General features: G+C 31.6%; 2 protein-coding genes across 2 annotated transcripts in view; one reads left to right on the plus strand and one right to left on the minus strand.

The window, feature by feature from the left end:
• The window catches only part of LOC127738275 (sodium-coupled neutral amino acid transporter 9-like), a 53,881-nt gene extending 51,500 nt beyond the window's left edge, over positions 1–2,381 (plus strand). The window contains exon 15 of the mRNA XM_052249465.1: positions 81–2,381. Within this exon, the coding sequence (XP_052105425.1) occupies positions 81–258 (178 nt within the window). The 3' untranslated portion in view covers positions 259–2,381. The remainder of the gene's footprint in view (positions 1–80) is intronic.
• Positions 2,382–5,244: 2,863 nt separating this feature from the next.
• LOC127708941 (dynein axonemal intermediate chain 3-like) overlaps positions 5,245–13,326 on the minus strand; it is a 36,084-nt gene continuing 28,002 nt past the window's right edge. The window contains exons 21-23 of the mRNA XM_052214151.1: positions 10,087–10,178; positions 7,542–7,664; positions 5,245–5,767 (exon numbers count right to left, since the gene is read on the minus strand). Coding sequence (XP_052070111.1) covers positions 5,624–5,767; positions 7,542–7,664; positions 10,087–10,178 — 359 coding nt within the window. The 3' untranslated portion in view covers positions 5,245–5,623. The remainder of the gene's footprint in view (positions 5,768–7,541; positions 7,665–10,086; positions 10,179–13,326) is intronic.

A 13,326-nucleotide genomic window follows, 5' to 3' on the forward strand; every position in this document is an offset into this window, starting at 1 on the left:
TATTGGTGGTCATTGGTATTATTTTTCCCAACAGCTGAAATGTAAACTCTGATTAAAATGATATTGATTTATTTTTTCAGATTTTTTGGAGCATTCTGTGGTTTTGCCTATGCCATTATGTTGCCATGTCTAGTACATTTGACTATACAACACAGAAACGGAGAACAGTCTTTATTGAGTACTGTTTTACATTCCTTTCTCATTGTCATAGGATTAGCTAATTTTGTTGGACAGTTTTTAGTTCTCAATGTAAAATGAAGTGTGCTTTTCAAAGGACCTAAGAAATCCAGAAAATTTTTCTTGGTCTCAGAGAATGTAAAGTGCATTGTTCTTGAAGTATGGAGTTGAAAGATTTTATATGGATTGGCGATTTGATAGTTAGAATTTGCATCACATTATGAGCATTCTGCAAAATGCATTGGAAAAAGTTTGAAATATTTGACGGCATTATGGCAGGGCATATAAGTCAAGAATTTATCATATTGATAATTATAATATGTTTACTGCCACCTTCAAAGATGGTTTTTTTTTAACATCCTAGACTATATTTTAAATTTTGATGTATTTTGTTAAACAATATGTTATGTATGTTATGAATGTTATATTTTTCCCATAATTTGTGAGTGTGAGAGATACCATATTTTAAGAAATGCAGTTGATTGTTGTTATCTAAACAGTTTTATGGTCTCGCATGCAATGAAAGTCGCATAATGCGAGACATAGGGATAAAAATCCAGCGGCAACAACAGAAACTATTTGTATAAAGCTTTTTATTTCAAAAGCTAGATGACCTGGATGCTTCATACCTTGTATGCAGATATCTTATGTTATGAAGTTTCCGTCTGTCATATCTCCATTGTTCATGACCTCATTTTCATGGTTCATTGACTGCATGAAAAAAATTACTGTTTTTTGGGAAAAGTGATATACCGTACTCTCTTATTATGAGCAGTAGTATGGGGTTATTATATTGGGTGTATGGGATGATTGTAAGGTGTACATGTCAAACTGGCAAGTGTCATCTGACTTTGACCTCATTTTCATGGTTCATTGGACAAATGTTTGGATTTTATGGTTTGGCCTATTTCTCAGATGCTATAAGCAATAGGTCAACTATATTTGGTGTATGGAATAATTGTTAGGTGTATATGTATGTCTGTCACGTTTCATGTGACCCTGACCTCATTTTCATGGTTCATAGGTCAATGATAGGTTTTTGTGGTTATGTCAATTTATACTAGTTACTATAAGCAAATGGTCAACTATATTTGGTGTATGGAATGTTTGTTAGGTGTACATGTCTGTCTAGCAGGGTTCACATATCCTTGACCTCATTTTCATTGGTCATTGTTAAGATTTTGTGGTTTGATCCGTTTCTCATGTCAGCTATAAGTTCATGTGATACTTTATATTTTTATATTCTATATCACTCTAGCATATTTCTTTACTGAACATGTTCTTGCTCACCCATGCCTTTACAATCTAAAAAATCAACATCTTATAAACAAGTTTATATTTCCTACCCTACCTTTTATTTCATTAGTATCTTTAATCCCTGGACCTTGGCAAGAGAAAAAGAAGAAAGAACTATATTGCTTATGATGAACCAGAAATGTTATGTAAAATATGACTTTCATGATGAACCAGAAATGTTATGTAAAATATGACTTTCACCCAAAACAACAGTACAAATATCCATAAAGTGACAACTCAAATGTTTGTTTGTGGAATGATGAGTCCAACTTTATATATTTTGATAACAACATGTACTTATTACTACTTGTTGTATAAATATGTCTTATTTTTGAAAGACAGATTAGAGTCCAGTACACTTCTATTAGGTCCACCAAAAATGCAAGTGGTGCTGGACCTATTCTTTACAAAAATTTGGAGATCTCTGCCATGCTGCAGTGGTGCAATTTTTTTTTCATTTGATTTAACAACTGTATTTCATTTAGTTTGAAATACTGTGAATCAGAAAATATTCAAAAGATTATAAATTAGATTCATAAATTTCTGTGCATTTAATAATATTGAACTATGGACAAAATTGTGTGATTATTTTTTTCGATTTCAGAAAAGTCAGCATACAAGTAATGCTATAAAAAATGTTTAAATTACAAGTTTTTATTTTTTTTAAACCTATCCCACTGCAATTTTTTCGATATTTACAGTATTTTTTATTTTATTTATGACAGCTTAGTTTTTAAAAAAATATTATATACAAGACAAAAAAACATAGGATAGAGTTCAGATAGAGATCTATTTGTACATTTTTTTTTTGTATATTAAAATATCCCAGTTTATGATTGTATTGAAAAACATGAGATTAATGAAAGCTTTCTTACTGAACAAATGATATAAATTCATGGCCAGTAATATTTAAATGGTTGTATATTTTTTTAGTTTGTATCTTAACCCAAGAGATTTTAGTCTTTTAATAATTTTATTATTTCACACATAAGCATATGTGTACCTTGTTAAGTTGAATCAGAATTTGTTTAGTTACATTTTGTTGCTTGTCAGGTCACACTGCCATCATTTTGTGTCCATTGTTTGTTGTTTTAAACTTATTCAATGGTCTTTCCAATTGAAGCACAGATGACTAGAATCACCCTTATGTAGCTTAGCTTCAAAATTTTCAAGCACTTTGTTTTTTGATAAAGTAGAAAAATCTTTACTGCTGTTAGTTTTAGGACATATTATTGTCTTCTTTTTAAATGATATCAATAGTAACTCTGGTAATAAAATGAACATTATTTTAACAACAAAACACTATGATGAATCATGTTGGTGTAAAGTCCCCTATTAAAATTATGTAAGACTCCCAAGTAAGGTAAAGTTGGAATGTTTGTTAGGTAAAGACCTCAAACTTAATTCAATATTACAAATAGAAATAAGCTAGTTATTTAAAAGCATAAAAAGTTGGAATAGCCAAAAAAGTCTTTTACTGCCAAATCTTAATTAGATTAGGAAACACTTTGAAATTTACATTTTGACTGTTAAAGCTTTTAGAGGTTTCAAAAGAAAAAAATAGTTTTATTTATTTTGAATAATAAAACAAGCATACATCACATTCAAGTAAAGAAAATTCTGTTCTCTAATTGATCTAGGATGGACACCATTAAACAGTTCTGTCTTTTATCTGACAAGTCTATTTGATCTAGGATGGACACCATTAAACAGTTCTGTCTTTTATCTGACAAGTCTATTTGATCTAGGATGGACACCATTAAACAGTTCTGTCTTTTATCTGACAACTCCCAATTGATCTAGGATGGACACCATTGAAGAGTTCTGTCTTTTATCTGACAAATCCAATTGATCTAGGATGGACACCATTAAACAGTTCTGTCTTTTATCTGACAACTCCAATTGATCTAGGATGGACACATTAAAGAGTTCCAACATTGAACTCTATCATTAAACCATTTCATCTTGCAAAGCATGGCTCTGCTTAAACTTTGATTTTGTGCAAATTGAAGTATCAAAATGAGTGTTCTATTTTATATGTAGGATTCAATGGGAAGAATTCTACATTTGTATAATATGGTATGTAGGAATTGGTACCAGAAGAGCAATACAGGATCCTTAGTACAACCACTCTGATGTTATGCTTTCAATTTATTTTCATGTGTGACCAAAACTTTATCCAACCAATTTGTTTACATTGATTTGTCATATCTACATTCCATTTGCTTAACATATATTTTCATACAAATGTTATTACATTTTACCAGCAAAAGTTCAGGGAACTTGCAAATAAACTAAAAGATCATAAAAGTTTTAGTCTTTTTTAGTTCAGTTTGATTAACCTCTGACAATATGCACCTAGACATCTACATACACAAAGAAGAATGAAAACACCATAAGGGAAGGGGGATTTAAATTGCAAGGTAAGGGGATAGGTGATTAAAATTGCAAGGTAAGGGGATAGGTGATTAATATTGCAAGGTAAGGGGATAGGTGATTAAAATTGCAAGTCAAGAATGGATAAACACCACCATTGCCAAAATTTTTTTTGACAAGACAAATAACAAACCACAAAATACTATATAGAAAACAGATTTCAAGTTTTATAAATATTTATTAAATGCTAATATTCTATATTTATCTATCCACCTTCTCAACTTTTCACATTTGTTTGTTTTTCGTAACAGCACTGGCCACTATGAACCAAAGTTAGCAAAATACATATATGCATATTTATGTATACTTGAAATGAGCAAATGTCTGCTTTAGTCAAATACTTTTTTCTGAAGTATGTAAGAATCCAGAGTATAATTATACCCCCGCTCCAAAGTATACTGTTTTACCTGTTGGTCTGTCGTATTTTTCTCAGGATGTACAAATTAGAAGTTCCAGAAATTCTGTATCGGGCTTTATGTGACTATGCTATACTGTGTGATACTTTTATTTTCTAACACATAATGAATTTGCTTGAAATTTTCATTGCACCTTTCTAGGCAACTACAAATCAGAGCTATTAAAATGTGTTTCCAGGCTTTGTGAGATGTGTATTCAAAGTCATTTCTCATCAATTTTCTGTTTACCTACCAGGTTAAACTTATATATTTTAACACAAAATGGCAATGAACTGCATGAAATTTTCATTGCATTTTTTTAGGGAACTATGAGCATCCTGAAATTTGTTATCAGCCTATTAGATTGTATGTTCCTTTATGATGAAATCAGATAGAAAATTGCAGGAATATACCTCTTTGTGATGTTTTTGGAAAAACCCTGAGAAAAGTGAAAACCAGAATGAATTTTTGTACAAAAGGGAAAGACAGAAAACTTAAATTGAACGATTTGGATATTGTATATAGATTTATCTTCTGTTATGAGGACTTGGTTCTCTATCCGACAACAAACAAACCCTTACAAAGCACTGAAAATGTAGAGAATTCAGTAGTCTCAACAATGAACTTTATATTTTATGTCCATCCAAGTCACAATTTGTAAAAGTAAACCATTATAGGTCAAAGTACGGCCTTCAACACGGAGCTTTGGCTCACACCGAACAGCAAGCTATAAAGGGCCCCAAAAAGTAAACATCTGATTTTATAAAAATAAAAACAACAGAAAATCTAAAAAGAAAGCAATAGCAAATGTACCAAACTGAGGTATATCCAAAAACAAATCCTGAATAAACCAAAACTGTAGACAAGCAATGTAATTAGAAGTAAAAGACAGGCATAGTCCTGACTTGGTAACGGCTTTTCTAAATGAAAGAATTAAAGATAAATATTCAACAGATTTTATTTCAACTTTTTTCATATTTATGCACAAGTAAATACAAAAATTATTATTCAATCTATTTTCTGTCAATAAATATAAAAATAGTGTATACATTTAGTTAAATATAACAGATCACAGTCTTAATAAACACTGAAATAATCACAATATTTCAAAAATAAAAATGCAACAATATAATGTTTGTAAACAAATAAGCAGAATTAGGTATTTTAAAATGGACGGAATACAGTCAAGTTTTTTTAAAAGCTTGTGAGAAACCTAAGCATAATACTAGTTAAATACAAAGGTACTCCATTTCAAATCCAGGAAAAATAAAGAAACACAAAATATTTTCACTGTTGTAAATTATAACTGATATGATATCCTATGTTTCTGGTAAAGGTTCATCTTCCTCCTTTAATAATCCTAATTCTCTAAGGAATGATTGCTCTTCCTCTTTAAATTGGTGGTATTCTTGCTTCATTCTGTATTCTACTTCTTCATCAGTTAGTACCACATTTGGTGCAATCTAAAATAACAAAACATATTATATTTTGTATGTGTGTCATGTTGTTCAACTACAAATATAAAACATGAGATAAATTTGTAAATTTTTCTCAAGTGAACATTGTAGCATTTGTGATATTGACATTTACATACACCTATATGCAAGTATTGAGTGTTATCTAGCAATAAAATCTATTTTCGTTATTATATATTAACCCATCAATAATCAACAGACAGTCCAACAGATACAAAAACATGCTTTACTCCAAGGAGCCAGATTCTTTCTTCCAATTTTTGTATATTTCATTGACTAGCAAACCTGCGTGAATCTAAGTTGAGCTAAAAGAAGATTTGAGGTTTGTTGAGTAAATGATTTTTTTCTCTCACTCCAACTACTTATTCATTTGTTAATTCCCTTGTATATTTCTCAACATTAAGGCAAATGAAACAGATATGAAAGGCTACCACACTGATACAGTCATTTAACATTATTTTCATGGTAGGTACAGAAAAGGCCTCTCCCCCGCCCTGCCTTCAAAATAAACAAGAAGTTGCATGCATGGTCTTACTAAGCATACCCTTATCATAAGCTGTTAAACAAATATAAAGTCATCTATTCAGTAGTTGCTTAGTAAAGTTACGGAAATAAACGGCCTACATAAACAAGATATAAATACAGATGGACACATAACAAAAGTTTTGTTCACACTGACTTCATGGATAAGGAACTAAAACAAGAGGCTCTCAAGAGCCTGTGTCACTCACCTGTATTTACTGATGCTTTGGAAATCATGTAAAATAAGGTTAAAATCATAATTAATAGTATTAGATATCAGATATTATAATGATATCTAAGATAATAACAAAAAACTGCAAAACTTTTGTAAAATTACTAACTCAGGGGCAGCAACCCAACAATGGGTTGACGGATTCGTCTGAAAATTTCAGGGCAGATAAATCTAAATCTGATGAACATTTTTGCCACCTGTCAGATTTTCTCTAAATGCTTTTCTTTCAGAGATATAAACCAAAAACTGCATTTTACCCTTATGTTCTATTTTTAACCAAGTCGGCCATGATGGTTGGAAGGCGGGGTCATCGGACAAATTTTTGAAACTAGATACCCTAATAATGATTATGGCCAAGTATGGTTAAATTTGTCTCTGTAGTTTCAGAGGAGAAGATTTTTGTAAAAGATTACAAAAATTTACAAAAAAATGTTAAAAATTTGACTATTAAGGGCAATAACTCCTAAAGGGGTCGACTGACAATTTTGGTCATGGCAACTTATTTGTAGATCTTACTTTGCTGAACATTATTGCTGTTTACAGTTTATCTCTATCTATAATAATATTCAAGATAATAACCAAAAACTGCAAAATTTCCTTAAAATTACCAATTCAGGGGCAGCAACCCAACAACAGGTTGTCAGATTTGTCTGAAAATTTCAAGGCAGATAGATCTTGACCTGATAATCAGTTTTACCCTGTCAGATTTACTCTAAATGCTTTGGTTTCAGAGATATAAGCCAAAATCTACATTTTACCCCTATGTTCTATTTTAAGCCATGGCGGCCATCTTGGTTGGTTGGCGGGGTCATTGGACACATTTTTCAAACTAGATACCCTAATGATGATTGTGGCCAAGTTTGGTTAAATTTGGCCCAGTGGTTTCAGAGGAGAAGATTTTTGTAAAAAAGCTAACGACGACAAACGACGGACGACGGACGCCAAGTGATGAGAAAAGCTCACTTGGCCCTTCGGGCCAGGTGAGCTAAAAAGTCAACTTAGTCTTACTCCTGCTTTCTTCTTTAGTTCATTTTCAATTTCTCTCTTCTCATGTTCTCTGAAATCCCATCTCTGTACCACAAATGATCTTCTTTTCACTTCACGCTCTACATAATTTGATACAGTTGCAAGCTGAAAAATAAAATTCTCTGGTTTATTGTTTTTTTTTCCCTTTTTTGCAGAGTTAAACAAAATGTCATGATACAGTCGAAGTCGAAGGGACGGACCAAAGTATTCGACTTATCAGAGTTTCGACTCTATCAGAGGTCGAGTGTGTCGTCATAAATTTGAAATGCATGAAATATGGTGAGATTTGTGTAAACTAGATACTTTGAACAGTCTGCCTTTTTTCGATATGACATTTTATGATTGTGTATTCAATCTCCATATATTTTGTTCCTTCATAATAATTAAACACACAACGTCACAAGTACAGATACAAATTATGCACAAATAAAATCAATAGTATACCCAAATATTTTCAAAGGTCAGTCAATATAAAATATGAAATCACTCGCGGAACAAAATATGTTCTGAATGGTCTCTGGTGAGGTCGTCTGCTTTACATTAAATTATTATGAATTTATCATAATTGTCTTTATTCTTTTATTTATTGTAATTAATGAATTTTAATTCTAATGATTCATTTAATCTCGGCATGGGTCATTTAAATTTCCTTTCGTTTTTATGTCAGGTGAAATATGTTCAACACACTAACATTCCGCTTGAACGATCAACAAAGGTGTTAATTACCGGTCACCATAAACATGTTATTTTAACTGTTATACAATCAAGTATGTTTACTCAGCTTTAATCTCTTTAGAAAATGATTAGGTTACATAAGAAATACATTCGATTTGAATTTTTATCATAAGGTCTGCATCTTTCAAAATTTCTTATTTTCGAACTTCGAGACATCTGGGACAATTTACATTAATTTTACATCAACGGGACTATAAAATTTACTCAACTTAACCGAGTATTCGAATCAACCGAGTTCGACTCATCAGAGGTAATTATGCATTGATCAAATGGAAATTTTACCAGGGCCAAGAACTTTAACGACTTTAAAATAAAAGTAACTTCCCCAAGAAACTAGAGCAAAATATTCTTTATGTGCCTGTCCCAAGTCAGGAGCCTGTATTTCAGTTGTTGTCATTGGTTCATGTCTGTCATTGTTTTTTGGTAAATTGTTGTTATAAATTAGGCCGTTAGTTTTCTCAATTGAAGTGTTTCATAATTACTTTTCATGTCGGCTCCTTTTATAGCCGACTATGCAGTATGGGTTTTATTCAATGTTGAAGGCTTTACGGTTGCCTATAATTGCTTAAATCCACTTCATTTAAACTTTGGTGGTTAGTTGTCTCATTGGCAATCATCCCAAATCTCCTTATTTTAATATTGGAAACTTTTTGGCAGAACTTACTATCATTTTCCTTTTTCAGGTACATAAAAGAATAGCTTTCCTATGTCCCTTGCGGTTGCATATAGTTCAATCTGTCCAAGGGCATTAATTAAAATCCTTAGAAAGGTATACATGAGATTGCTAACAATGTAATTTTTCATATAATTTCTATTTCCAAGGGGATTAAATCCTGTAAACATAATTGCACAGCAGTGTTCCAAGACATTACTGGTAAACCTTTGATGTAAATTTCAAAAATTTTCAACAAGAAATGAAAGTGTGAGAGTGCTTACAATGCAATGTTCAGTATAAATTACATTTCAAAGGGACATTACTCCTCTAAAAATAGTTGATCAGCACCGATATTCGAACTCAACATGTAAATTTCATAACAATCCTACAAAAAATGTAGTTGTGAGAGTGCTAACAATGCAATTTTTTCATATATTTTATATTTACAAGGCGCTAACTCCTTTTAAATGGTTGATATGCACTGAATTTCGAAATTTGCCCCATTAATCCAATATTAACTTGTCTCATGCACTGTGTTGTGCAGACAAGACTGGACAATCAATATTAATTTGTCCCATGCACTGTGTTGTGCAGACAAGACAGGACACCCAATATTCATTTGTCCCATGCACTGCATTGTGCAGACAAGACAAGACACCCAATATTAATTTGTCTCATGCACTTTGTTGTGCAGACAAGACAGGACACCCAATATTAATTTGTCCCATGCACTGTGTTGTGCAGACAAGACTGGACAACCAATATTAATTTGTCCCATGCACTGTGTTGTGCAGACAAGACAGGACACCCAATATTAATTTGTACCATGCACTGTGTTGTGCAGACAAGACAGGACACCCAATATTAATTTGTCCCATGCACTGTGTTGTGCAGACAAGACTGGACACCCAATATTAATCTGTTTCATGCACTGTGTTGTGCAGGGGACAATAAAATATCGGTAATTATTATATATATATTTTAACAAGGATGTGTTTTGTGATTTGCTAGTTAATATTACTTCCTAATCCCAAACTCTGTACAATCTATTGCCTAAAGTTTTAACTTTTAAGTAGAGTTATGCATTCCATGCTGTACAATATGAATCCAGCAAACTTAATAAAGACATTATTATACCTCATTTGGTGTAGGTTGTCTAAGACTCCATGGTATCTCCAATATATGTAGGGTTCCAGCATTATCCCCTACTGCTAAAAGATGCTGCTTCTCTGCAATTAAATATCAGGATGTTAAAAATGTATGGTATTTATGAGTGGCTACATCAGATTTATAACCAAAATAAATAGTTTGAATTTGTGTTTGTAAGACAACCAATTTAGAAGTTTACTATAGCATCCTATCCAAACCTGGAACATGAGGTAGGCATATATCACTGGTTCTCCGGTAAAGCGCCCAACGTCAGAGTAAAAAATGATAAAATATAAATTGCAGCAAAACTTGTAAATAAAGAACATGGAACATCCTCATAGTATATTCTATCCACCATATAAATTTCAGCATGTAATATGCTACCGTTAATTTGTAATGATCGAGACAGTTTAAATGAAAAAATCTCAAAAAAAATACATTTAACGTCATTTTATTTCCTTTGACGTCGTGATTTTCAATTCCAAAAATGCTAAAAACTTTAAATAATTTCTTTTACGGTGTTTACAATTTGTTATCTTTATTTATTCACATGAACTTTAATGTGCGTTTTTCTTGTGAGTTGAAATTAAGGAATATACAGCCATGTCTGCTTTATTATGTAAGTCTTTTTTTTATCTCTTCAACACAAATTTCGGTAATACATCTTCCTGTGGACTGTTTCCTTGTGAACTAGTACGCTTAAAAATCGACTCAGCATGTCGGTCTTGTACAAGGCAGGATTAATATTAATATCGTAAAATGCTTTCGACCAGAATATGCATGTAATTCGCCGCTGAATCCTCCTCCTCCTCCTCCTTTTCATCATCATCATCTAGTGTTACCATGAATTATCATCGATGTGGTCATATTTATATATAAAATCAACTGTTTCAAAATTGCAGAAGAATGGCGTATAATGCATTCATCCCTTGATTTGAATAGTTTGAATAACTAAGAATTTTCTATGTAGACGCAACAAAATTCTTGTATCTTTGATGGGTTACTTCCTTTGATATTCAATAATACTTTTTTCTTTGTATCGGAAATTTTGAAATAATAAAAGAGTAACGAGACGTGTTTATATCTGACCAAAGTATTAAACGAATCACTTATTTGATAATGTTTAAAGTTATTATAATACTGCAATTTTAGAGGAGATTGTTGTTTTCTGAACGTAAAGTGGCAAATATTTCATGCAGATTTATGACCGATAAAAATATATATAAACAAAACCATGACGAGAGCGAGACGACAAAAAAGCAGTCAGCAAAATATAAAATATAAAAACATTTTCCATAGATTTTTTTATTTATAGTAGGCAACCCTCTTTGTTGGTTGGTTGTAGCATATTAATCTCACCGACTTAAATTTTAAAAGAGACCACCAAAAAAGACCAATTAAACAGCTTCTCCTTGTAGGTACTATTATAATATCAGATAGTTATTTGAAATAACCCAAGATATATGAGGTGGTTTATAGAATAGAAATAATCCCCCCCCCCCCCACAAAAAAAAATAAAGAAAGAAAAAATAGGCAATCAAATAAGGAATAGAAAATAATTTACAGAATAATGAAACTTTGCGTTTTCTGCATATAAAATTTATTATTGATAATTGACAATAGAATAGTAGATCATTTGGAATAAAATGTTGAACTGGTCGTAATCGGAACTGGTAATTGAAAATAGCGATGCAAATTCTATACATTCATAATCCTCGGTATTTTTCTCCAAAATCACGATCTTGCACGAGTTAACGTATCATTTCGTTTCCTATCCTATTGCAGACAAAGTTAACCTTACATCCTTCTCCTGCATTGTGTCTCAATGATTACATTTTACACCACTGATAAAACAGTTCGTGACAGAGGTCAGACCAGGATAACCATTGACAACAAAAAGCTCTGCAATAGTGTTTTGAATTTATCTTCATCATTTACGCCCAGCGCCGAATATTTTAAAGCCAAGGATGTAAAAGAACAGAAAGAGTTGATGAGCTATCTGACCAAAAGGACATAAAGAAATAGCCAAATCAGTCGAAGATGAACTTTTCCCGATAGAGTCAAAATTTATAAATGGACAATTGAAGGGAATTGAAAGGAATTGCAGAATCAAAACGCTGTCATAATTTTACGTCTTCAGTTTCATATTTGTAAGATCCATAAATCATTATAATTCAAACAACAATTTCTTGGTTAGGGCTGGAAGATTGATGCTTGAGGACGGATGACATTGTCTTAGATTTTTTGGGGGTATAATATTTTTTTTTAGTACCAATCAATGTTAAATATTTAAAAATTGAATGCTTCTTTTTGTAAATTTATTGGGGTGTAAAAGCGTTGACCGAAGTACATTTTGTATAAAGCGCGGAAGCGCTTCGTTTTAAAAATGTGCGTACGGTCAACGTTTTTACGACCCTATAAAAATTACTTAAAGAAGCAATCAATACTTATAATTACATTTTTTTGCTTGGATCATCAAAACACGATTTCTATCAATTTTTCCTTTTATTTACCTGTGCACTTTATTGTGGAAGCTCGTGTCATCATGAATGTTACATTTCATTTTGAAATGAAGGTTAATTTCAGAATGACGCAAGATTGCTGTTAGCCAATCAAAATAACGTATTATAATGAAACATACATACATGTAATGTAATTATATTTTAATATTCTCCAATGGATAGCTTTGTTTGATCTATTTAACTGTTTTTATTTTCGAAAAGAATATTTGTACAAGGACTTAGGTGTTTTTAATAAATGTAACGGACAATATATACCATGCCCTCTCAGCCGACGTCGTAATTTCATTTTAATGAAAGAAAGTAATTAAAAGCTTCTCTCCCTGTGCAACATGATATAAAACTCATTAGGCAGAGCAGTTTTTATGGCTACTTGCATAATTGTTACATCGTATTAAATTCGTTATCAAACTTATATTAATAGTAAAAGTTTCATATCTTGAATATTGAAAACGGGTTAAAATTATTTACTTGCATATATTAATATTGATATAAAAACATCCGGTTCGGGTTTTTTTTTCTAGATCTGAGATAAAAGCAACTCTGTTACACTTAAACAATTGATTAATAAGAATTGTTACATGGTGTCTTCTTATGTCGCCTGAATTACAATGTATGTTATTGTTCTGTAATTCATATATTCGCCATCCGTAATAATTATCTAATATGTTTATTTGGCATGCCATACTCGATAAAAGTGCGGACGTGA

Source organism: Mytilus californianus, unplaced genomic scaffold, assembly GCF_021869535.1.
Source record: "Mytilus californianus isolate M0D057914Y unplaced genomic scaffold, xbMytCali1.0.p SCAF_1, whole genome shotgun sequence".
Classification (NCBI taxonomy): Eukaryota; Metazoa; Mollusca; class Bivalvia; order Mytilida; family Mytilidae; genus Mytilus; species Mytilus californianus.